The following is a 23,911-nucleotide window of genomic DNA, read 5'->3' as shown; positions in this document are numbered from 1 at the left end:
CATCAGTCTTTAGGTAGAGACGTGTCTCCTGTACTTGGTTTTAATGCACATCTTCACTGGTGGTTTGTAGGAACAAGCCACTTGGCTGCTTAATTGAACCAATGCCCCAATTTTCCTTCAAGAAAGAAGGAAATGACACCTTTGGAATAAGTAGCAGCTACCATGTGGGTGAGAAGAGCCAGAAGTCCACCTCTTATGGTTTTTTTTAAGCTCATAAGCTTTAACATGGCTCCTCCATTGCAGTTTACCCAGGTATGATGAGCAGAGTGTGTGTTGCAATCAGCTGTCTGGCTCATTGAGACTTGGACAGACAGCCTGTCTTCTTTCACAAGAAATCAGCGAAGCTCACAGTTGTCGCTTAATCATTATTTATTCATTTGTTAGCGCGGCAAACGCAGTAAGCACGAACAATGTCAGTGGGCCCTCCGTCGCCCTTGAGAAAGACGCTGCAGATGCCTTCGTCATCAGTCCTATTCATATTTGCTGATATTTTGTTTTTTTTTTGCATTTGTTATTTATATATAAAAAGGAAAGGGAGAGAATTACATAACATACCAAACAAGAATATTTATACACTGATAATGCAGTTGTCAGGAATATTGTAGCATCAGTTCTTTTTTAAATTCTTTTTTGCTCTCATTTGTAATAGTTTCTAACGAGTCATATTTTTTACTTTTTTTTTTTGCAAGTTGTCTATCACTAAAGTAACTATGGAGACTATTTTTTTCCTAAATGCTAAAAACAGCCAAATTACAAACAACATACAAAATGAAAAAGGAAAAAAAAGAGCCAAATAAAAAAATAAACACTTCAGAAATATTTTTAAAAATAAAAGAAATTCAACATTTGCAGAAAACAGCTAAAAAAAAATGACATTATTCCACAATCTCTTGGGATTATATTTACATTCACGAAGGAGCTCTTCCCCCAACCTCAACCCCAACTCTTCCTGTTCCCCAAGCCCAGCCATGCTCAGCGCCTCACTGCCTGGGCACATACTGTACTTCGGACACGGGCTCCAAAGTGCACGTCGATCTTGGTTCCCAGTTTCCCAAAGCTATTTTGTGCTGTTCCCACTCTCGTGAACTGTTTGCACCTTGGGTTTTTTTTTTTAACATGTTCGTTCAATCGGAAAGCACTATTTTTTTTTAGCGTTACAGTGGGGATACAGGTTGCTAAGCCACCTTCCGGGATAGTTCCCAGCAGGGCTGGCTCACAGCCTCGATCGCCTTCTCTTGTTGCGAGAGTAACATGAGCAGCTGGAAGCTGAGCATGCTGGGATACCGCAGGAAATGGCGTTGACCACAGTTTTCCCAGACTGTTCGGCTGCCCCACCCCCGAGAGACTGCAGCACCAGAGGTTTGAGGACAGCGGCCCAGAGAGCACCCCCAATGCTCCTGAACTGAGCCTCGCTGAGGGACTACAACTTTGGTGGGACCTGTGGGTACAGGAACCTTTTTAAGGCAGGTTGAGTTTTATACCTTAAGGTGCCCTGGTGCAAAGTCACGGCTGGGTTGTGGGCGTCTTATCTCTGGAATCAGACAATCGCTACAGCTGGTCAGTCACCCTGACACTGTGCAGGCAGGGTGGGGCACCAGCTGTTACAAGGATAACAAGTAAAGAACTTGGACATGGGGGAAATTGCACAAGAAAGTACATGATCCCACCTGCTTTCAAACCTATTTTTTGCAACAGTACAGTTTTCTAGTGTTTAGGAAAGAATACTAAGTGATTGCTGTAGCTATACAGCTCCTGCCTGTAAACCAAGGACAGGCTGGTGTGTGTTTTACACCTCTTCCCTGCCAAATGCCTGCTGGGAATCCTGCCCCCACTGGCTCGGGCCCTCATCTGGGAAGGCAGACGCCCACAACCACAACTCGTGACCCCCCCCCAACTGAGACGGCACAACTTTGGCCTGCTCCACCCCTGTGTACCTGGAGAGCAGCTCTTGGGTTGTACAAGAAAAAAAATGATATAGTCCCATGATGCACTGCGATAAATCGGTCTCTGCAGCGGGGCTAACCCTTCTGAGCACCAGGGGGCGCTAGGCCTGCCTCCACCCCAATGGACCAGCCTGGGAACCTTAACAATCAACCTCCCCCCCCACCCAGAGACACCATTTCTGTAAAGCCCTGGCGTCAAAAACATGAACCTGGTATAGCTGGGACTGACACAATTGTTCAGCACAGCAACATTGCTACACAAAGCCTCAGACGCACACAGTATAGGATCTGGCAACAGATTAAATAATGGTAATAGATATATATATCTCTCATGTATTGATACATACGGTGAGCGGGATATGTATTATAAATACACCATTCAAATAAAAAAAAAAATACAAAAGTACAAAGATATGAGATTATGGGCCGAGGTCGAAGTGCACAGAGCGGTTGACGTGAAGGAAAATAGAAACGGTTTTAAAAAAAAAAAATTAAGGCATTTTGACACTGGAACAAGGAAACAAGGCTGGCGATGAAGAAAGTGAGAGGGAAGAGACAGCTAGAGCAGTCCGGACAAGACGCACGCACGCACAATCCCTCCTTAAGACTCCTCCACAGTCGCATCGCCAGCGCGGAAAGTGAGACCGAGTCCAAAAGTAAGAAAAAAAACACAACGATAACACGTACTCCATACACCAGGGTTTGGAATGCACCAAGGCTGCGCCTGTGAACGATTGGTAAAAACTGGTTTACCATGTTTTACTGCCCTTGCTACTGTTGAAACCTATTCCGTGATTCATTACCCTTAGTACTGTGGTATAACTGGTATACCACATTTCACTGCTCTTATTACAATGGTAAACATTTCGGTTTCCCATGCTTTACTGCACTTATTATTGTGGTAACATTGATTTACCATGCTTTACTGCGGTAAAGCCAGTTTACTATGCTTAACCTCTCTTATTACGGCGGTAAAATGAGTTTACCGTGCTTCACTGCCCCTATTGAAGTGGTAAAATGAGTTTACCGTGCTTCACTGCCTTATTCCAGGATTCTGTACACAACTCTCATTTCTTGAAACACATTTCTGTCTCCACGTCTGCCCTGTTGACCTACCTCTCTCTCTCTCTCCCCCTGCGTCTCCTGTCCTCCTGTCTGTATTTACCACTCATCGATTATCTCCCCTCTCCCTGTGTCTCCTGTCCCACTGTGTATATCCCAAGTAGGGAATTCTTGGTAAACTTCTCTCTCTCTCACTGTTTCATCTTGCTGTCACCTCTCGTGTTGTGTGCTCAAAACTGGGGAGTTACCATAACTTAGAGGCAAGGGGGGCAGGCACACAGCACATCTGAAAAAGGCCCAAGCAGTGAGATCTGTAAACAATAATGGAGTTTCATTAATCTGATGAGATGCAGCAGGTTGATCTGTCTGGATGCTGAGTGTCTGTCAGTCTGGACGGGAGTCTCAGTCTGTGTATTGGCCTACAGACTGCAGTCTTGCTTGTGTGAGTAGCAAGGTGTCCGCGTTTTAGAATATTTTACATCTCCATCTTTCAACCTCGTTTTTTTAATATCGATTTCCCTGTGTGTCCATCAGTCCACATCCCTTTTCCAGCACCAGTCAGATAGTCGGTGTGTCTGTGTCTGACCAGCACCAGTCAGATAGTCAGTGTGTCCGCACTCCTGTCCTGCAGTGGTCAGATAGTTGGAATGTCTGTGTGTCTTACCAGCACTGGTCAGATAGTACGTTTGTCCGTGCTCCTGTCCTGCAGATGTCAAGTAGTCAATGTGTCTGTGTGTCTGACCAGCACCGGTCAGATAGTCAGTGTGTCTGTGCTCCTGTCCTGCACCGGTCAGATAGTCGATAATGTGTCTGCACGCCTGTAGAGCACCAGTCAGATAGTTGGTGTGTCTGCACACCTGTCCAGCAGTGGTCAGATAGTCAGTATACCTGGGTATCTGACCAGTGCTGTTCAGATAGTCAGATAGTCAGTGTGTCTGTTAGATCAGACAGTAATTCCTGTGTCTGCCTGTCCGTTGGTCAGCGTCCCGGTCTGTCGGCCTGTCCTTCAGTCAAGGGCATCTGTCCCTCACTCCAGGGGTACCCCTACATGGTTGGGGTTGACAGGAGACGTGGCCCCCGAGCTGTCATGGCCTCCAGGCCCCTGGCCTTCCCTCCGGCCGCTGTACTGGCCGATGAAGGAGCCGTCCTCGTTGAACTGCGCGTCGACACTGTCGCCGTAGTCCGCCAGGCTGTAGTCACTCCCCGGGGGCTTCACCTCACCGTTCAGAGAGGGCTGGCTGGCGGAGGAGTGCTTCTCTTCATTGTCACTGAGAGAGGGAGGGCAGAGGAGGAGGCTTAATCCACACACACTGCACTGAGACAGAGGGCTTAATACACACACACTGCACTGAGACAGAGGGCTTAATACACACACTGCTGTACACACACTGCACTGAGACAGAGGGCTTAATACACACACACTGCACTGAGACAGAGGGGTTAATACACACACACTGCACTGAGACAGAGGGGTTAATACACACACTGCACTGAGACAGAGGGCTTAATACACACACACTGCACTGAGACAGAGGGGTTAATACACACACTGCTGTACACACACACTGCACTGAGACAGAGGGGTTAATACACACACTACACTGAGACAGAGGGCTTAATACACACACACTGCACTGAGACAGAGGGGTTAATACACACACTGCTGTACACACACACTGCACTGAGACAGAGGGGTTAATACACTACACTGAGACAGAGGGCTTAATACACACACACTGCACTGAGACAGAGGGCTTAATACACACACTGCTGTATACACACACTGCACTGAGACAGAGGGGTTAATACACACACTGCTGTACACACACACTGCACTGAGACAGAGGGGTTAATACACACACTGCTGTACACACACACTGCACTGAGACAGAGGGGTTAATACACACACTGCACTGAGACAGAGGGGTTAATACACACACACTGCACTGAGACAGAGGGGTTAATACACACACACTGCACTGAGACAGAGGGGTTAACACACACACTGCACTGAGACAGAGGGGTTAATACACACTGCTGTACACACACACTGCACTGAGACAGAGGGGTTAATACACACACTACACTGAGACAGAGGGCTTAATACACACACACTGCACTGAGACAGAGGGGTTAATACACACACTGCTGTACACACACACTGCACTGAGACAGAGGGGTTAATACACACACTGCACTGAGACAGAGGGGTTAATACACACACACTGCACTGAGACAGAGGGCTTAATACACACACTGCTGTATACACACACTGCACTGAGACAGAGGGGTTAACACACACACTGCACTGAGACAGAGGGGTTAATACACACACTGCTGTACACACACACTGCACTGAGACAGAGGGGTTAACACACACACTGCACTGAGACAGAGGGGTTAATACACACACTGCTGTACACACACACTGCACTGAGACAGAGGGGTTAATACACACACACTGCACTGAGACAGAGGGGTTAATACACACACTGCTGTACACACACACTGCACTGAGACAGAGGGGTTAATACACACACTGCACTGAGACAGGGGGGTTAATACACACACTGCTGTACACACACACTACACTGAGACAGAGGGGTTAGTACGCACACTGCTGAGCACTAACACACCACATACAATCACCCCTTGTAAAAGTCATAGTTGACATGGTGACAGGCAGGCAACACATTGCATACCTCTCCAGGGATCTGCCACCCAGAGGAACAGCGTTGTGAACAAGAGCAAGAGCCAGTGAACAAGGGTGTGAGGGAGACAAAGCGATGTTAGTAAAACAAGAGCATTAAAACAGTTAGACATGAACTGATGCTATGATGTTAGAAAAAGCAGTATTAAAAAAAAATACCCTTAGCCATCAACTTCTAGAGCCCCATTCTGTGTCCTGAGCAGCAGCTGTGACAGAAAACTCACTAGGGTGGTTGCTGAAAACTCTCATGGGTGGAAACCGAGGACCCTACTGCCTGCACACGCTCAGTACACATGCAGCTGGAGCCTGGCTCAGCCAATCACAGTGCTCAGCCAAGCTCATGGGTGGGGCCTGAGGACCCCACTGCCTGCACACGCTCAGTACAAAGCTAGCTGGAACCTGGTTAGGCCAACTACAGGCCTGTAAGCACAGAGCTCAGTGGTGTAATAGCCAGTCTCACCTGTACTCCCCAAACGTCTCATCCTTCATGGGTCGAGCCTCTGAGTCCACATGGGCCTCTTCCTTGTCCTTCACTGCAGACAGAGAACAGACAAGGTCAGAGTCTGTAGAGTCAGTGCTGTGTGGTGGTATCAGTGTTGTGTCTGTGTCATATCTATCTTTGTCGGTGTCAACATGTGGCTGTGTCACTATGCGCCAGTACTGTGCCAGTGTCATGTAGCTGTGTCAGTAACTTGTGGCTGTATCAGTGCTGTGACAGTACCTTGAGTCTGTATCATGCTGTGTGGCTGTATCAGTGCTGTGACAGTACCTTGAGTCTGTATCATGCCGTGTGGCTGTATCAGTGCTGTGACAGTACCTTGAGTCTGTATCATGCCGTGTGGCTCTGTCAGGTCTGTGTCAATGTCATGTGGCTGTGTACCTGAGTACTTGCCCCCTTTGCTCCTCTTAATGAAACAGAGGATCAGCAGAACAAGCAGAAGCAGCACAATGGCGCTAATGAGCCCAATGAACCAGCCCTGAGTCGCAAAGCCCCCACGTTCCTCCAGGGGCCCTGAGGGAGAGGAGGGGAAGGAGAGAGAAAGAGTCAATCTCTTAACATCATGGAGTCTCAACACTATTAGAGAGAGGAACGGAGAAACTGTATATACAGGAAGACCACATTCTAGGCATCTTTTAATACAGTTGTAGCATGGAACCACTGTGTTCTGGCAGTATGGGTCTGGCTGGTCCGAGGCAGCAGGAAGTTACTGGGGGACTCAGACAGCCGAGTGCGGCCCCACTCTTCTCCGTGCTTGACCTGGGCAGACTGTGGCTGCTCTCTCAGCGCCCCTGTGGAGTGTGGGCCACTGCTGCAGTGAGTCTGGAGTGCGCCGGCACATCACCATGATCAGGCATGGGCTGAGCACGGCTGTGAGGGTGTCCAGAGACTGCGCCCCCTTGTGACGCGCTCGCGCCTTGCAGCGCCGTCAGCGGGAGCCGCAGCGCTACCCCCAGGTGGTGAAAACTGGCGAAGGGCTCCGACAGGCGTGTGTCTTGGAGGAAGGCACGCCCAGCCCTCGGTCCTCCTGCCCCCAGGCTGGCGGGGGAGAGGGGTGGATTGCGGAGCGCGGATCACCCTGGCACGAGCGTGCGCTGACTGGGGCCCACGCTGACGTCCCTACAAGCCTCCATGTGGCTCCATGTGCTCTGGCCGACCCTACTGCTGCGCTGCCCTGTGGGAATCCTGGTCCCGCTGGCCAGTGACACAGCACGGCCTGGTCCTCTCCTGTCACGATTTACTCATGCACCGATCTGGCCGACGCGTTGCCCGCGCGGCAGTCTCACCAGGCCCCTCCGTCTGGATCTCCGTCTCCCAGAAGGTGTCGTTGCGGGAGATGAACTTCAGTCGGTACTGGGAGCCAGGGTGCAGCCCCTGCAGCTGGTAGAAGGCCTGGCTGGAGTTCACCTTCTCCGACACCTTCCACGGGTCCTGACCTGCACAACAACGACAGTCGGACGTGCTCACCGGCTGCTGCTCCCACACGCCGCTCAGGTGCGCGCAGAGCTCCGCCACAGAGCACACAGGGCTTGCGCTAGCTTACCCCTCTGTTTAAAGTGTCCCAAACACAGGTCCCAGCCTTGCATTTAAGAGCACAGCCGTAAAACATTAAGGCTTGAAAATCAAAGATTTTCCCAAAGCGCAGTGAAGATTCAGCGCCCCTCCCACTCCCCTTTTAGCGAAGCACCTTGCCTGAATGCACAGACCGCTTACATTTTTAAACCAAGTTTAAAGTCCCCAGTTATTTTTGTTACATCTGCGTGTCGGCTCTCACACGTGACCCTCATGACCTTACGTAGGGGGCAACAAGGAAGTCAGACTCCTCCCACCTACCCATCTGTTAACACCGCCCCCTCCACTGGAGGATCAGTTCTGATTGGTGGAAAGGCTTGTCCCTCACCCACAGCACCACCCCCTATTGGAGGATCAGCTCTGATAGGAGGAGACTGAAGGAGAGGTCTATAAGAGCCACAGCTCTGCCTGCAGGGAGGCCACAGGGGTCGGTGTGTCACCGAGGGAGCCCTCTGACTGAGCGCCCCTGCGCAGGGTGTCCCGGTCACAGCCGGCCAGTGACTTGACCCTGGCTCGAACCCGCAAGTCGCCAAGCTCAGCCTGCTCTCAGGTCCGCAAATTGAACCAGCTGAGCGACGATGGGGGCCCGGGTCACTTCAGTGCCGGGATTAATAAAGAAAACAATTATCAGCCACGAACTGGAGTCCCTCTCCCTCCCCTCTCACCGTTCTTGTTCAGGAAGTGGATGTGGAAGCCGATGTTGCGGTACCTCTCCCCCGACACCCAGGTGAAGTTGGCGAAGGTCTTGCCCGCAGAGAAGCTGATATTGGCAGGAGGCCCTGAGGGCGGCAGGTAAGAGGGATTGAGAGGGAGGGGGGTGAATTCCCGCGGGCGCTCGTCTCAGGTCCGGCCAGCGTCGCCCGGCTGCGCCTCACCTCCTTCCAGCAAGGTGGCGGCGTCCCGGATGATGGGCTCCCCCTCCCCGGTGGCCGTGGTCGCCCGCAGGTAGAAGCGGTACGTGCGCTCGCGGTCCAGCCCCGTCAGCGTCACGTTCCTGACGAGTGGCGACTGATAGTGGCTCACTGCCATCTCGCCAACCTCGCTGTCCAGGACTGTGAGACAGAGAGGAGGGGAGGGTTAATGACCACTGGCAGGAGGGACAGGACAGGGGACACAGGGGAGGGGAAGAGACAGGGGCTCTAAAGGGGTGTTAAAGAGGGGGAGGAGACACAGGCAACGGGAGGGTTATGGAGAGGGAGAGGAGACTCGGAGGAGGAGAGAGGGAGAGGGGGAGAGACTCAGAGGGGGAGGAGACTCAGAGGAGGAGGAGACAGGGAGAGGGTGATGGAGAGGAGGAGACTCAGAGGAGGAGGAGACAGGGAGAGGGTGATGGAGAGGGAGGAGACTCAGAGGAGGAGGAGACAGGGAGAGGGTGATGGAGAGGGAGGAGACTCAGAGGAGGAGGAGACAGGGAGAGGGTGATGGAGAGGGAGGAGACTCAGAGGAGGAGGAGACAGGGAGAGGGTAATGGAGAGGAGGAGGAGACAGGGAGAGGGTGATGGAGAGGGAGGAGACTCAGAGAAAGGAGACAGGGAGAGGGTGATGGAGAGGGAGGAGACTCAGAGGAGGAGGAGACAGGGAGAGGGGGGAGACTCAGAGGAGGAGGAGACATGGAGAGGGTGATGGAGAGGGAGGAGACTCAGAGGAGGAGGAGACAGGGAGAGGGGGGAGACTCAGAGGAGGAGGAGACATGGAGAGGGTGATGGAGAGGGAGGAGACTCAGAGGAGGAGGAGACAGGGAGAGGGTGATGGAGAGGGAGGAGACTCAGAGGAGGAGGAGACAGGGAGAGGGGGGAGACTCAGAGGAGGAGGAGACATGGAGAGGGTGATGGAGAGGGAGGAGACTCAGAGGAGGAGGAGACATGGAGAGGGTGATGGAGAGGGAGGAGACTCAGAGGAGGAGGAGACAGGGAGAGGGTGATGGAGAGGGAGGAGACTCAGAGGAGGAGGAGACAGGGAGAGGGTGATGGAGAGGGAGGAGACTCAGAGGAGGAGGAGACAGGGAGAGGGGGGAGACTCAGAGGAGGAGGAGACATGGAGAGGGTGATGGAGAGGGAGGAGACTCAGAGGAGGAGGAGACAGGGAGAGGGGGGAGACTCAGAGGAGGAGGAGACATGGAGAGGGTGATGGAGAGGGAGGAGACTCAGAGGAGGAGGAGACAGGGAGAGGGGGGAGACTCAGAGGAGGAGGAGACATGGAGAGGGTGATGGAGAGGGAGGAGACTCAGAGGAGGAGGAGACAGGGAGAGGGGGGAGACTCAGAGGAGGAGGGGGTAATGATGAGGAGGAGGAGACAGGAAGAGGGTAATCGAGAGGGGGAGGAGACTCAGAGGAGGAGAGGGTGAGACTCAGGGGGAGGGTAACAGGGGAGGGGAGAAACAGGGGAAGGGGAGGAGACAGGGGAGGGTAATCAAGAGGGGGGGACATGGAGGAGGGGAAGATGAAAGGGGTTAAGGAAGTGAGAGCAGCACACTCACGTTTCTGGTACTGCAGTATGTACCCAGTCAGTATGCCGTTGGGCTGGGCAGGGGGCTCCCAGTGGAGGGTCAGAGACGTCTCCGTTGGGCTGTCGAAGTGAAGCGACACAGGCGGGCTGGGCACTGCAACACACGGACAGCACAATGAACAACCAGCCCAACCAGAGAAAGCTCCCGACAGCAGGCCGATTCGCCCCCAGAAGAGATCATTACAGCTGCCTGTGCTTGTGGTTTCAGCCACATCCGCAAAGACACATAAACCGACCCATTTCTGCAAGGGGTTCAGTCCTGAACTCATCTTCCTGTTGGGTATCTTCTTACCTCCCAACCACTGTCTGTAAACCCGTGCGGCTGTATGAAATGACACATTAGCCAGGTGTGCTATGGCCTTCACCCATGCACCAAAGGACAATTGCACCCCTGCTCGGGCCCTCCAGAGGTGACTTACATCTGCCTTCATTCTCACGCACAGCAGGCTGAAGAGAAGCCTGGTCTGCTACTACTTTACAGTCATGGAAGATAGCACATGTTGGACTACCGCACCCACCCTTCTCATCCGCCACCCCCCTACATTCTCAAATGGAATATAAAGATGTCGGACAGTACCCCTCCCTCCCTCTCACCTCCCTCTGGAGTGCTGAAGGCAAAGGGCTCGCTAGGCGGCCCCTCTCCTATCTTGTTGAAGACGGTCATGTTGACGGTGTAGCGGCTGTAGGGCCGCAGGCCGCTCACCACCTGGAAGCCCTTCGCCCCGCTGACCGTCACCACCTTGAAGTCGGGCCCCCCCGGCCCGTGCGGAGCCTTGTGACCCGCCCCGCGCTTGCTGGAGAAACGCTTCTGACGCGAGCCGGCCTCCACCCCTCCCAGCCTCTTCAGGTAGATCTGGGAGAGAGAGGAGAGGACAGGAGAGGATTTAGGGGGGTGAGAGGGACGGGAGAGTTGGGAGAGGACAGGAGAGGATTGAGGGGAGTGAGAGGGACGGGAGAGTTGGGAGAGGACAGGAGAGGATTGAGGGGAGTGAGAGGGACGGGAGAGTTGGGAGAGAGAGGAGAGGACAGGAGAGGATTGAGGGGAGTGAGAGGGATGGGAGAATTGGGAGAGGACAGGAGAGGATTGAGGGGGGTGAGAGGGACGGGAGAGTTGGGAGAGGACAGGAGAGGATTGAGGGGGGTGAGAGGGACGGGAGAGTTGGGAGAGAGAGGAGAGGATTGAGGGGGGTGAGAGGGATGGGAGAGTTGGGAGAGAGAGGAGAGGAGAGGAGAGGATTGAGGGGGGTGAGAGGGACGGGAGAATTGGGAGAGGACAGGAGAGGATTGAGGGGGTTGAGAGGGACGGGAGAGTTGGGAGAGGACAGGAGAGGATTGAGGGGAGTGAGAGGGACGGGAGAGTTGAGAGTGAGAGGAGAGGACAGGAGAGGATTGAGGGGAGTGAGAGGGACGGGAGAATTGGGAGAGGACAGGAGAGGATTGAGGGGGGTGAGAGGGACGGGAGAGTTGGGAGAGGACAGGAGAGGATTGAGGGGGGTGAGAGGGACGGGAGAGTTGGGAGAGAGAGGAGAGGATTGAGGGGGGTGAGAGGGACGGGAGAGTTGGGAGAGGACAGGAGAGGATTGAGGGGGGTGAGAGGGACGGGAGAGTTGGGAGAGGACAGGAGAGGATTGAGGGGGGTGAGAGGGATGGGAGAGTTGGGAGAGGACAGGAGAGGATTGAGGGGAGTGAGAGGGATGGGAGAGGACAGGAGAGGACAGGAGAGGATTGAGGGGGGTGAGAGGGATGGGAGAGTTGGGAGAGAGAGGAGAGGACAGGAGAGGATTGAGGGGGGTGAGAGGATGGGAGAGTTGGGAGAGGACAGGAGAGGATTGAGGGGGGTGAGAGGGATGGGAGAGTTGGGAGAGGACAGGAGAGGATTGAGGGGAGTGAGAGGGATGGGAGAGTTGGGAGAGGACAGGAGAGGATTGAGGGGGTGAGAGGGACGGGAGAGTTGAGAGAGAGAGGAGGTGGGATGAGGAGAGGATTGAGGGGAGTCAGAGGGATAAGAGAAGAGAATTGAAATTTGCGAGAGAGCAGGGGACAGGGGAGAGTTGGAGTTTAAGCAAGAGACAGAAGAGAGATGTGAGAGCAGGATAGTGAGGAGAGAGAGGGAGAGGAGTGAAGATGGAGGAGGGAGCGTGGGAAAAGGACGAGAATGGAGAGGAAGAGTGGTTCAGGCAACATGCAGTGGGCTGTGTTGATGTCTGTGCAGTGTAATACAGTCTTCCTGGTCTCCCCATACCTTGTACCCCAGTAGGTGTCCCTTCACACTCTCTCCAGGCACCTGGGACCACGCAACCTTGATCGTAGTGCTGTCCATTACCTCCACGCCCACGTTCATCGGGGCCTCCACCGGAGCTGGAGACAGACGGACAGATCTGGGGTCAGACACAGGGACACACACTCTGCACACACTGGGGTCAGACACAGGGACACACACTCTGCACACACTGGGGTCAGACACAGGGACACACACTCTGCACACACTGGGGTCAGACACAGGGACACACAGTGGGGACAGACACAGGGACACACAGTGGGGACAGACACACGGACACACACTCTGCACACACTGGGGTCAGACACAGTGACACACAGTGGGGACAGACACAGGGACACACACTGGGGTCAGACACAGCGACACACAGTGGGGACAGACACAGGGACACACACTCTGCACACACTGGGGTCAGACACAGGGACACACAGTGGGGACAGACATACGGACACACACTCTGCACACACTGGGGTCAGACACACGGACACACACTTGGGTCAGACACAGGGACACACAGTGGGGACAGACACACGAACCACACTCTGCACACACTGGGGTCAGACACAGGGACACACAGTGGGGACAGACACACGGACACACACTCTGCACACACTGGGGTCAGACACAGGGACACACAGTGGGGACAGACACAGGGACACACACTCCGAGTGCCCTGGTGAGGGCACCCCCTGTGGGCAGGCTGACTCACTGTCCTCTCCGGAGAAGCCGATCACTGGAGAGGCAGGCGGGCCCTCGCCCAGGTCATTGACCGCCTGCACTTTGATCTCATAGGCTGTGAAGGTGGGCGTGTTGGTGACCACGTAGTGGGGCGACTCTGTGAAGTTCTCGTGCCACTTGGGCTCCTCCCCTGAGGCCTGCCTCCACATCACCTTGTACTGAAAGCCAGGGGCTCCGTGCTCTGTCGCAGGCATGTCCTGCAGGAGGGGTAACACACATGTACACTGTGAGAGGAGCTTAACACACACAGAGCACTGCAATCTGCTCAGAGTGAGAGGGAATGGGCGTTTGTACACACTGCACATTTATAGATCAGATGGCCGTCTAATAGACCCTCACTGCACAACAGTGCGCACTAACATTGCAATATGTAAAGGACCAAGCAATAGGTTTATTCCAGGCTGAAAAAAACTTGAACTATATATATATGCATTTATATATTGCATAGTTCAGGTGGGCAGCTGCGTCAGCAGGCGTAGGCTGCAAAGGAACAAGTAATAGGTTTATTACAGGCTGATAAGAGAAGAAAGACATCACCTCATACTTCAGCTCACACCTGAAAAAGGCTCCAAGGCCGAAACGTTGTGTTTTCCTTCTTCTCTTATCAGCCTGGAATAACCCTTTACCTGTTCCTTTGCAGCCTACGCCTGCTGACGCAGCTGCCCACCTGAACTATTGCAATATATAAATACATCTATATAGTTCAAGTTCAGGAAGCAGGGAACTCAGCTGAATTGGCAGCCCAGTATGTGAGCTCTTGTCACAGCCTGAGGAACAGTGAGTCTGTCTCCCAATAATGCTCCATCTGTCTACAGTATATGTAAATATTTTATGATATGTCTTTGTTGTAAATGTCTGTAATATGTCTGTAGGTTTTATTTTACTTTTATTTTTTGTTTTGTTTATTTGCTTTGGCAACACTGATTGTACCCATCGGTCATGCTAATAAAGCACCTTGAATTGAATTGAATTGGAATTGAATTGAGAGAAAGAGGGGGTGTGTGTGGGGGTGTGTGTGGGGGGGTGGGCTGTACCTTCCATCTTATCACCATGTTGTCAGCGGACGTGCCTTCACCCGTGACGTCTCTGGGGTTGCGGTCAGGGGCTGGTGACACAGACAGGGGCAGTTAGCTCTCCAGCACATTGGCATTGACTACCTCAGAGCAGACACACTGTGGCCTGTTCGTTTTTAATAAAATCTGCACAAAGCACATCATATAACTCGCGATTTGATGGGAGAGGTTTATTAGGGTAACTTGTCATTTGAGTAGAAAGCTTTATTGGGTAACTCGTGGCTTGAATATGGAGTTTTACTGGGGTAACCCGAGATTCAAATACTGAGTTTCACTGGGGGGACTAGCAATTCAAATAGAAAACATTCCATTTCAGACGTAGGCCAGATGAGATTTTGACCTTTCCCGTACATCTGTTTAAAACTCAATTATTTCCTTTTGTCTAAATGAAAAAGCTGTCGAATTGGTTTCATCAGGCATTCCCCAAAAAGAGCCGGTTAGGACAGAATGCTCTTCTGTGAGAGCGCACATCCCAGCGCTCACCAGCATGGGGCGTGGTGTAGCTGTCCGAGGGCTCGCTGGGCTTGCCCTTGCCCAGCTTGTTTATGGCGATGACCCGGAAGCGGCTCGTGCAGAAGGGCCACAGGTCAAGGAAGGCACTGGTCGAGTCCCCGGGCACTCTCGTCAATTCGTGCCAAACGCCCTGACCCGTCCGCTCTTCCTCATACTCCACCACGAACTCTGAGAGACCGGGAGGAAGAGGAGAGGGACATCAGTGCTGGGACACCGAGGCGCTGTGTCATTATAATCAGCTGTGTATATATCCAGGTGTGCGTTGTACAGTGTCACTCAGGAGTGTATATATCCAGGTGTGCGTTGTACAGTGTCACTCAGGAGTGTATATATCCAGGTGTGCGTTGTACAGTGTCACTCAGGTGTGTATATATCCAGGTGTGCGTTGTACAGTGTCACTCAGGTGTGTATATATCCAGGTGTGTGTTGTACAGTGTCACTCAGGTGTGTATATATCCAGGTGTGTGTTGTACAGTGTCATTCAGGAGTGTATATATCCAGGTGTGTGTTGTACAGTGTCACTCAGGTGTGTATATATCCAGGTGTGTGTTGTACAGTGTCATTCAGGAGTGTATATATCCAGGTGTGTGTTGTACAGTGTCACTCAGGAGTGTATATATCCAGGTGTGTGTTGTACAGTGTCACTCAGGTGTGTATATATCCAGGTGTGTGTTGTACAGTGTCATTCAGGAGTGTATATATCCAGGTGTGTGTTGTACAGTGTCACTCAGGTGTGTATATATCCAGGTGTGTGTTGTACAGTGTCATTCAGGAGTGTATATATCCAGGTGTGTGTTGTACAGTGTCACTCAGGTGTGTATATATCCAGGTGTGTGTGTTACAGTGTCATTCAGGAGTGTATATATCCAGGTGTGTGTTGTACAGTGTCACTCAGGTGTGTATATATCCAGGTGTGTGTTGTACAGAGTCATTCAGGAGTGTATATATCCAGGTGTGTGTTGTACAGTGTCACTCAGGAGTGTATATATCCAGGTGTGTGTTGTACAGTGTCACTCAGGAGTGTATATATCCAGGTGTTTGTTGTACAGTGTCACTCAGGAGTGTATATATCCAGGTGTGTGTTGTAGAGTGTCACTCAGGAGTGTATATATCCAGGTGTGTGTTGTACAGTGTCACTCAGGTGAGTATATAACCAGGTGTTTTACATAATGTCACTCAGGTGTGTGTAAATCCAGCTGACTGTGTGATACACTGTGTGTGTATCTCCAGATGTGTGTATTTCCAGGTTTGTGTATGTCCAGATATGCTCAGGTTGTGTACCTCTGAGTGTGTATGTCTAGGTGTCATACAGATGTGTGTATCTCCAGGTGTGTGTACTGTATGTCCAGGTGTGTGTATATTCAGGCATCGCTCAGGTGTGTGTATCTATAGGTGTTGCTCAGGTGTGTGTACTGTATCTCTAGATATGTGTATCTCCAGGTGTTGCTGGGGTGTCTCTCCTCCCTGTGTATCTCCAGGTGTATGTTTGTCCAGGTGTCAATCAGGTGTGTACTGTATATCTGTAGGTGTGTGTATGTCCAGGTGTGTGTGTTTCTAGGTGTGTGAATCTTCAGGTGTTGCTCATGTGTGTATGTCCAGGTGTTACTCAGGTGTGTGTGTGTGTCTCCAGGCGAGCCTCACCCTGCATGGGGCTGTTGTGGTTGTCTCCAGGTGTCCAGCTCAGCCTCACACTCAGGCTTTGCGGGTCTGACAACTGTAGAGCAAAGGGGGGATCTGGGTAGTCTGTCAGAGAGAGAGAGAGACTTTTTTCACATGTTCATAGTTTTCAATTGATCAAAACATCAAGAATAAACCACAATAAATAAACAAGACAAAAGCCCCTCTCCTTCCCTCTCACAGCACCCTCCCTGAGATCTGCTGAGATTAAACCTCTTTTCTAAAATCCAATTAGTAATGAAAGAAACAGAACATGAATAAACACGTTCAAACACTCCAGTCGGAGAGTCAGCGATATCTTACCCACAACGGTCAGCATTGCACTGGCCTCAATGGTGTCCAGCTTCCCCATGGCAACACAGGTGTACAGACCTATGTCAGCCAGCTCCACGTCCGTCACTATCAGGGACCTTTTTGTAAAGGTGTACCTGGACACACAACACACTGTTACAGCCCAGCCCACACCACAGAGCACTGCCCACCCAACACATGCATCACCCAGCACAACACACACGGCACTACCGCAGCCCTCTCTCCTCCCTGTCGGTCAGTCCTCTCTCCTCCCTGTCGGTCAGCGAGGTCACCAGCCCTCTCTCCTCCCTGTCGGTCAGCCCTCTCCCCTCCCTGTCGGTCAGCGGGGTCACCAGCCCTCTCCTCCCTGTCGGTCAGCCCTCTCTCCTCCCTGTCGGTCAGCGGGATCACCAGCCCTCTCCTCCCTGTCGGTCAGTCCTCTCTCCTCCCTGTCGGTCAGCGGGATCACCAGCCCTCTCCTCCCTGTCGGTCAGCCCTCTCTCCTCCCTGTCGGTCAGCGGGGTCACCAGCCCTCTCCCCTCCCTGTCGGTCAACCAGATCTCCTCACTTGTCGCTGTCGTCGGAGCTGAAGATCTTCCTGCCGTTCTTGCGCCACACGATCTGCAGAGGTTCAAACAAGAGGTCGCCTCGGGCGACACAGTGAAACGTCGCTTTTTCTCCAGGCTGCAGCAACAGAGGAGCGGGGACCTCTTCAAACTCTGTTCTGTCTGGGAGAGAGAGGAGCAAGGAGAGGGGTTAATACACACACTGCACTGAGACAGAGGGGTTAATACACACACACACTGCACTGAGACAGAGGGGTTAATACACACACTGCACTGAGACAGAGGGGCTAATACACACACTGCTGTACACACACACTGCACTGAGACAGAGGGGTTAACACACACACTGCTGTACACACACACACTACACTGAGACAGAGGGGTTAATACACACACTGCTGTACACACACACTGCACTGAGACAGAGGGGTTAATACTCACGCTGCACTGAGACAGAGGGGTTAATACACACACTGCTGTACACACACACTGCACTGAGACAGAGGGGTTAATACACACACTGCTGTACACACACACACTGCACTGAGACAGAGGGGTTAATACACACACTGCTGTACACACACACTGCACTGAGACAGAGGGGTTAATACACACACTGCACTGAGACAGAGGGGCTAATACACACACTGCTGTACACACACACTGCACTGAGACAGAGGGGTTAACACACACACTGCTGTACACACACACACTACACTGAGACAGAGGGGTTAATACACACACTGCTGTACACACACTGCACTGAGACAGAGGGGTTAATACTCACACTGCACTGAGACAGAGGGGTTAATACACACACTGCTGTACACACACACTGCACTGAGACAGAGGGGTTAATACACACACTGCTGTACACACACACACTGCACTGAGACAGAGGGGTTAATACACACACTGCTGTACACACACACTGCACTGAGACAGAGGGGTTAATACACACACTGCTGTACACACACACTGCACTGAGACAGAGGGGTTAATACACACACTGCACTGAGACAGAGGGGTTAATACACACACTGCTGTACACACACACACACTACACTGAGACAGAGTGGTTAATACACACACTGCTGTACACACACACTGCACTGAGACAGAGGGGTTAATACACACACTGCACTGAGACAGAGGGGTTAATACACACACTGCTGTACACACACACTGCACTGAGACAGAGGGGTTAATACACACACTGCTGTACACACACACTGCACTGAGACAGAGGGGTTAATACACACACTGCTGTACACACACACTGCACTGAGACAGAGGGGTTAATACACACACTGCTGTACACACACACTGCACTGAGACAGAGGGGTTAATACACACACTGCTGTACACACACACTGCACTGAGACAGAGGGGTTAACACACACACTGCTGTACAGCTCTGTGTATAGCAGTGTGTGTACAGCAGTGTACAGTTGCACCAGGTCATCTTACTGAACACGTCCAGTGTGGCATTGATGCTGATGTTGAAGTTCTCCACCCTGCAGATGTACGCTCCACTGTCTCCCCGCACGACATCCGAGATATTCAGTGTCCCATTGGCGAACTGGGACATGCGCGGGTTCGAGAGAACAGACTCTCCCCCATGTTCCCTGAAACACAAAACAGCTCACACTGTAGTACACCATCAGACACACTTCAACACACTGACACGGTGACACGCTACGAAATACACTAAACATGATGTGTAAAATGGAAGTAATTGGACAGAAAAATGTTTTATCAACAATTTTATCAAACAATGTTTGCACTATAGCCCCCGTCTCTGTGCCCCGCCTCCTCACCAGATGAGCCGGGGGCTCGGGGAGCCGAAGGCGTGGCAGGGCAGGTAGGCGTTCTGCCCCTCCGTCAGCTGGTACACCTGGCCGCTCTCTGTCAGGATCTGGGGTGGCAGGTCTGGAGAGGCAGAAAATAGTGGGAACAAGTGTGTGGGTCTTACTCCCACTTTCTAAAAACTAATGACAAAAATACATTAAAATAAAACCACCAATTCCCTCACCAGCCAACCATCAACTCAATCATCCAATAACTGACAAAGGACATCACTAACACACCAGATCCCTCCTCCTCACACAGAGCATCACTAACACACCAGATCCCTCCTCCTCACACAGAGCATCACTAACACACCAGATCCCTCCTCCTCACACAGAGCATCACTAACACACCAGATCCCTCCTCCTCACACAGAGCATCACTAACACACCAGATCCCTCCTCCTCACACAGAGCATCACTAACACACCAGATCCCTCCTCCTCACACAGAGCATCACTAACACACCAGATCCCTCCTCCTCACACAGAGCATCACTAACACACCAGATCCCTCCTCCTCACACAGAGCATCACTAACACACCAGATCCCTCCTCCTCACACAGAGCATCACTAACACACCAGATCCCTCCTCCTCACACAGAGCATCACTAACACACCAGATCCCTCCTCCTCACACAGAGCATCACTAACACACCAGATCCCTCCTCCTCACACAGAGCATCACTAACACACCAGATCCCTCCTCCTCACACAGAGCATCACTAACACACCAGATCCCTCCTCCTCACACAGAGCATCACTAACACACCAGATCCCTCCTCCTCACACAGAGCATCATTAACACACCAGATCCCTCCTCCTCACACAGAGCATCACTAACACACCAGATCCCTCCTCCTCACACAGAGCATCACTAACACACCTGATCCCTCTTCCTCACACAGAGCATCACTAACACACCAGATCTCTCCTCCTCACACAGAGCATCACTAACACACCAGATCCCTCCTCCTCACACAGAGCATCACTAACACACCAGATCCCTCCTCCTCACACAGAGCATCACTAACACACCAGATCCCTCCTCCTCACACAGAGCATCACTAACACACCAGATCCCTCCTCCTCACACAGAGCATCACTAACACACCAGATCCCTCCTCCTCACACAGAGCATCACTAACACACCAGATCCCTCCTCCTCACACAGAGCATCACTAACACACCAGATCCCTCCTCACACAGAGCATCACTAACACACCAGATCCCTCCTCCTCACACAGAGCATCACTAACACACCAGATCCCTCCTCCTCACACAGAGCATCACTAACACACCAGATCCCTCCTCCTCACACAGAGCATCACTAACACACCAGATCCCTCCTCCTCACACAGAGCATCACTAACACACCAGATCCCTCCTCCTCACACAGAGCATCACTAACACACCAGATCCCTCCTCCTCACACAGAGCATCACTAACACACCAGATCCCTCCTCCTCACACAGAGCATCACTAACACACCAGATCCCTCCTCCTCACACAGAGCATCACTAACACACCAGATCCCTCCTCCTCACACAGAGCATCACTAACACACCAGATCCCTCCTCCTCACACAGAGCATCACTAACACACCAGATCCCTCCTCCTCACACAGAGCATCACTAACACACCAGATCCCTCCTCCTCACACAGAGCATCACTAACACACCAGATCCCTCTTCCTCACACAGAGCATCACTAACACACCAGATCTCTCCTCCTCACACAGAGCATCACTAACACACCAGATATTAACGCATTAATGCAAACAGAGAGTTGGGGACAAAAAGTACTTACTGATGATGTGGGTATATGTGTTGGTGAGGATGGTGCCATGTATGTTGCTGGCCTCGCACTGGAAGACAGCTGTGTCCCCGAACTGCACGTCCGTCAGGATCAGAGTGCCCCCTTCCACACGGCGGCGATCATCCTTCTCTATCTCTGCAACAGCACGGGACACAGGTGTCATAATGCATATGCAGGCCAGAGTACATATGCAATGAGAGGACAATTGGAGCTTCTGCGCTAGTACTGTCCAGCATGTCAGAGTGCAGTGTGTACAGTCAGGACAGTGGTCTCCAGTGTGTCAGAGTGCAGTGTGTACAGTCAGGACAGTGGTCTCCAGTGTGTACAGTCAGGACAGTGGTCTCCAGCGTGTCAGAGTGCAGTGTGTACAGTCAGAGTGTAGCACAGATTTAAAGATACACTCACCATCCAGCCACTGCCCATTCATCCTCCAGCGCACAGTGGGAGTGGGGATTCCTTCAGCCTCACAGTCCAGGCGCATGATCTCCCCTGGTGCATACAGACCGCTCTCGGGCACACGTGTCCAGTAGGGGGCAGCTGACAAGACACAGCATTGCATACTCATACTTGTGCACCTGTGTGAGTGTCTTACACTGAGTGTGAGTATTGCCTATTGAGAGTCACCCAGTCTGTGAGAGTATTGCCCAGTGAGGGAGTTATTACCCCGTGTGAGAATTATTACCCCGTGTGAGAATTATTACCCCATGTGAGAGTATTTCCCAGTGAGAGAGTTATTACCCCGTGTGAGAATTATTACCCCTTGTGAGAGTATTGCCCAGAGAGAGAGTTATTACCCCGTGTGAGAGTATTGCCCAGTGAGTGTGTTATTACCCTGTGTGAGAGTATTGCCCAGTGAGTGTGTTATAACCCCGAGTGAGAGTATTGCCCAGTGAGAGAGTTATTACCCCGAGTGAGAGTATTGCCCAGTGAGTGTGTTATTACCCCGAATGAGAGTATTGTCCAGTGAGGGAGTTATTACCCCGAGTGAGAGTACTGCCCAGTGAGGGAGTTATTACCCCGTGTGAGAGTATTGCCCAGTGAGTGTGTTATTACCCTGAGTGAGAGTCATTACCCTGCCCAGTGAGAGTTATTACCCCGAGTGGGAGTACTGCCCAGTGAGGGAGTTATTACCCCGAGTGAGAGTACTGCCCAGTGAGGGAGTTATTACCCCGAGTGAGAGTACTGCCCAGCGAGGGAGTTTTTACCCCGAATGAGAGTACTGCCCAGTGAGGGAGTTATTACCCCAAGTGAGAGTATTGCCCAGTGAGAGTTATTACCCCGAGTGAGAGTACTGCCCAGTGAGGGAGTTATTACCCCAAGTGAGAGTATTGCCCAGTGAGAGTTATTACCCCGAGTGAGAGTACTGCCCAGTGAGGGAGTTATTACCCCAAGTGAGAGTATTGCCCAGTGAGAGTTATTACCCCGAGTGAGAGTACTGCCCAGTGGGGGAGTTATTGCCCCGAGTGAGAGTCATTACCCTGCACGGTGACGGTGAAGATGTGTGTTGCCTTGCCCTGGTCGTTGCTGGCCGTGCACTGGTACTCCCCATCGTCGCTCTCCACCACGTTCTCGATGCGCAGCAGCTTCCCGAAGCTCTGCAGCGAGGCCCTTGCGTCAGAGAGGTCGCCGTCCTTCCGCTCCCACTCCAGGTGAGGCGTGGGGCTGGGGGAGAAACAGGCGGGAGGGTCGGCTAATCTGCTTCCTGACACATTTCCCCTTTTTCCCCGCACAAGTCTCCGCCCGCACCCTTGAGACGGCGATGCCTGCCCAGCGCAGGCTCCAGGAGGCGAGAGAGCGAAGGACGGCCCGTCTCCCCGAAGACAACGCATCGAATCCCAGAATTCCCACCCCCGCCAGAATCGGAACAGCTCCCGCTCCTACTGGGGGAGGAAACTCAATAGAGCTGCAGCCCAGTGTATCAGCTCCTGTCACAGCCCGAGGGACCCTGAGCCTGTCTCCCAGTGATGATTTACAGTGCGGATTACGTGATGTCTGTTAATATCCAATAATGTGTCTGTACTGGGAATGTCTGAAACCGTGTTTACTGTTCCCGCGTAGGAAACACATGAGTAGAACTGGAGGAGGAGTGATCCCGAGAGTGAGAGAGAGTGAGGTTTATGGAGTGAGTGCAGGCGTGACAGAGGGACTCACAGCCCCTCGGCGATGCACTCCAGCTCCAAGGTCTGACCCCTCAGCGCCATGTGGGTGCTCTGCGATCCTCTGGGCAGCAGGAGGCTGGGCTTCCTGTTCTTCATCGCATTCGCTGGGGAGAGAGAGAGGGGGTGGGGTTCGCCTCGCGCAGACAGATGGGGCACATCGGGGCGCCCCGGTCTGTCCACACAGGCGTGGAAAAACAGCGGGCAAGAAACAGGACTCTGCAGGGCCCAGTCCCCTGAGCCCCAGAGGAATCGGTCTTAAATTCCAGACTGCAGAACATCACCCTCCTCCTGTATGGCACTGGGTAGGGGCCCAGTGCCAGCAAACTGGACAACTGTCCAGCTGTGACCCCGACTTCTGGTGCCCTGCCCAGCTGCTCCCAGGAGCTCGGGGAGAGGAGCCCAGAGACAGTGCAAGAGCTGCTGCTCTCCATACACAGCACTCCCAGAGTGCATCAGTGTGTGTCTGTGTGTGTCAGTCTCAGTGTGTCTCAGACTCAGTGTGTCAGTGTGTGTCAGTCTCAGACTCAGTGTGTGTCAGTCTCAGTGTGTCTCAGACTCAGTGTGTCAGTGTGTGTCAGTCTCAGTGTGTGTCAGTCTCAGACTCAGTGTGTGTCAGTCAGAGTGTGTCAGTGTGTCTCAGTCTCAGACTCAGTATGT

The 23,911-nt window shown here is 52.4% G+C and overlaps 1 protein-coding gene across 6 annotated transcripts in view; it reads right to left on the bottom strand.

Moving 5' to 3' along the window:
* Nucleotides 1–351: 351 nt before the first annotated feature.
* Nucleotides 352–23,911, bottom strand: part of l1cama (L1 cell adhesion molecule, paralog a) — a 66,566-nt gene continuing 43,006 nt past the window's right edge. For 5 of the 6 annotated variants that reach the window (XM_069183374.1, XM_069183398.1, XM_069183384.1 and 2 more), the window contains 22 exons: nt 23,247–23,358; nt 22,573–22,757; nt 21,501–21,632; nt 21,087–21,230; nt 19,248–19,359; nt 18,898–19,055; nt 17,430–17,589; nt 16,874–16,998; nt 16,535–16,636; nt 14,864–15,061; nt 14,342–14,412; nt 13,279–13,504; nt 12,534–12,649; nt 10,886–11,144; nt 10,263–10,385; nt 8,662–8,838; nt 8,452–8,565; nt 7,501–7,650; nt 6,596–6,727; nt 6,176–6,248; nt 5,708–5,719; nt 352–4,273 (listed from right to left, as the gene is read on the bottom strand). In XM_069183374.1, the coding sequence (XP_069039475.1) occupies nt 4,033–4,273; nt 5,708–5,719; nt 6,176–6,248; nt 6,596–6,727; nt 7,501–7,650; nt 8,452–8,565; nt 8,662–8,838; nt 10,263–10,385; nt 10,886–11,144; nt 12,534–12,649; nt 13,279–13,504; nt 14,342–14,412; nt 14,864–15,061; nt 16,535–16,636; nt 16,874–16,998; nt 17,430–17,589; nt 18,898–19,055; nt 19,248–19,359; nt 21,087–21,230; nt 21,501–21,632; nt 22,573–22,757; nt 23,247–23,358 (3,122 nt within the window). In that variant the 3' untranslated portion in view covers nt 352–4,032. The remainder of the gene's footprint in view (nt 4,274–5,707; nt 5,720–6,175; nt 6,249–6,595; nt 6,728–7,500; nt 7,651–8,451; nt 8,566–8,661; nt 8,839–10,262; nt 10,386–10,885; nt 11,145–12,533; nt 12,650–13,278; nt 13,505–14,341; nt 14,413–14,863; nt 15,062–16,534; nt 16,637–16,873; nt 16,999–17,429; nt 17,590–18,897; nt 19,056–19,247; nt 19,360–21,086; nt 21,231–21,500; nt 21,633–22,572; nt 22,758–23,246; nt 23,359–23,911) is intronic. The other variant, XM_069183393.1, reaches the window with a different exon arrangement.

The sequence above is a fragment of the Lepisosteus oculatus genome, chromosome 2 (genome assembly GCF_040954835.1).
Source record: "Lepisosteus oculatus isolate fLepOcu1 chromosome 2, fLepOcu1.hap2, whole genome shotgun sequence".
Taxonomy (NCBI): Eukaryota; Metazoa; Chordata; class Actinopteri; order Semionotiformes; family Lepisosteidae; genus Lepisosteus; species Lepisosteus oculatus.
Note: the sequence above shows the minus strand (reverse complement) of the source record. Positions and strands in the feature narration are given on the sequence as shown.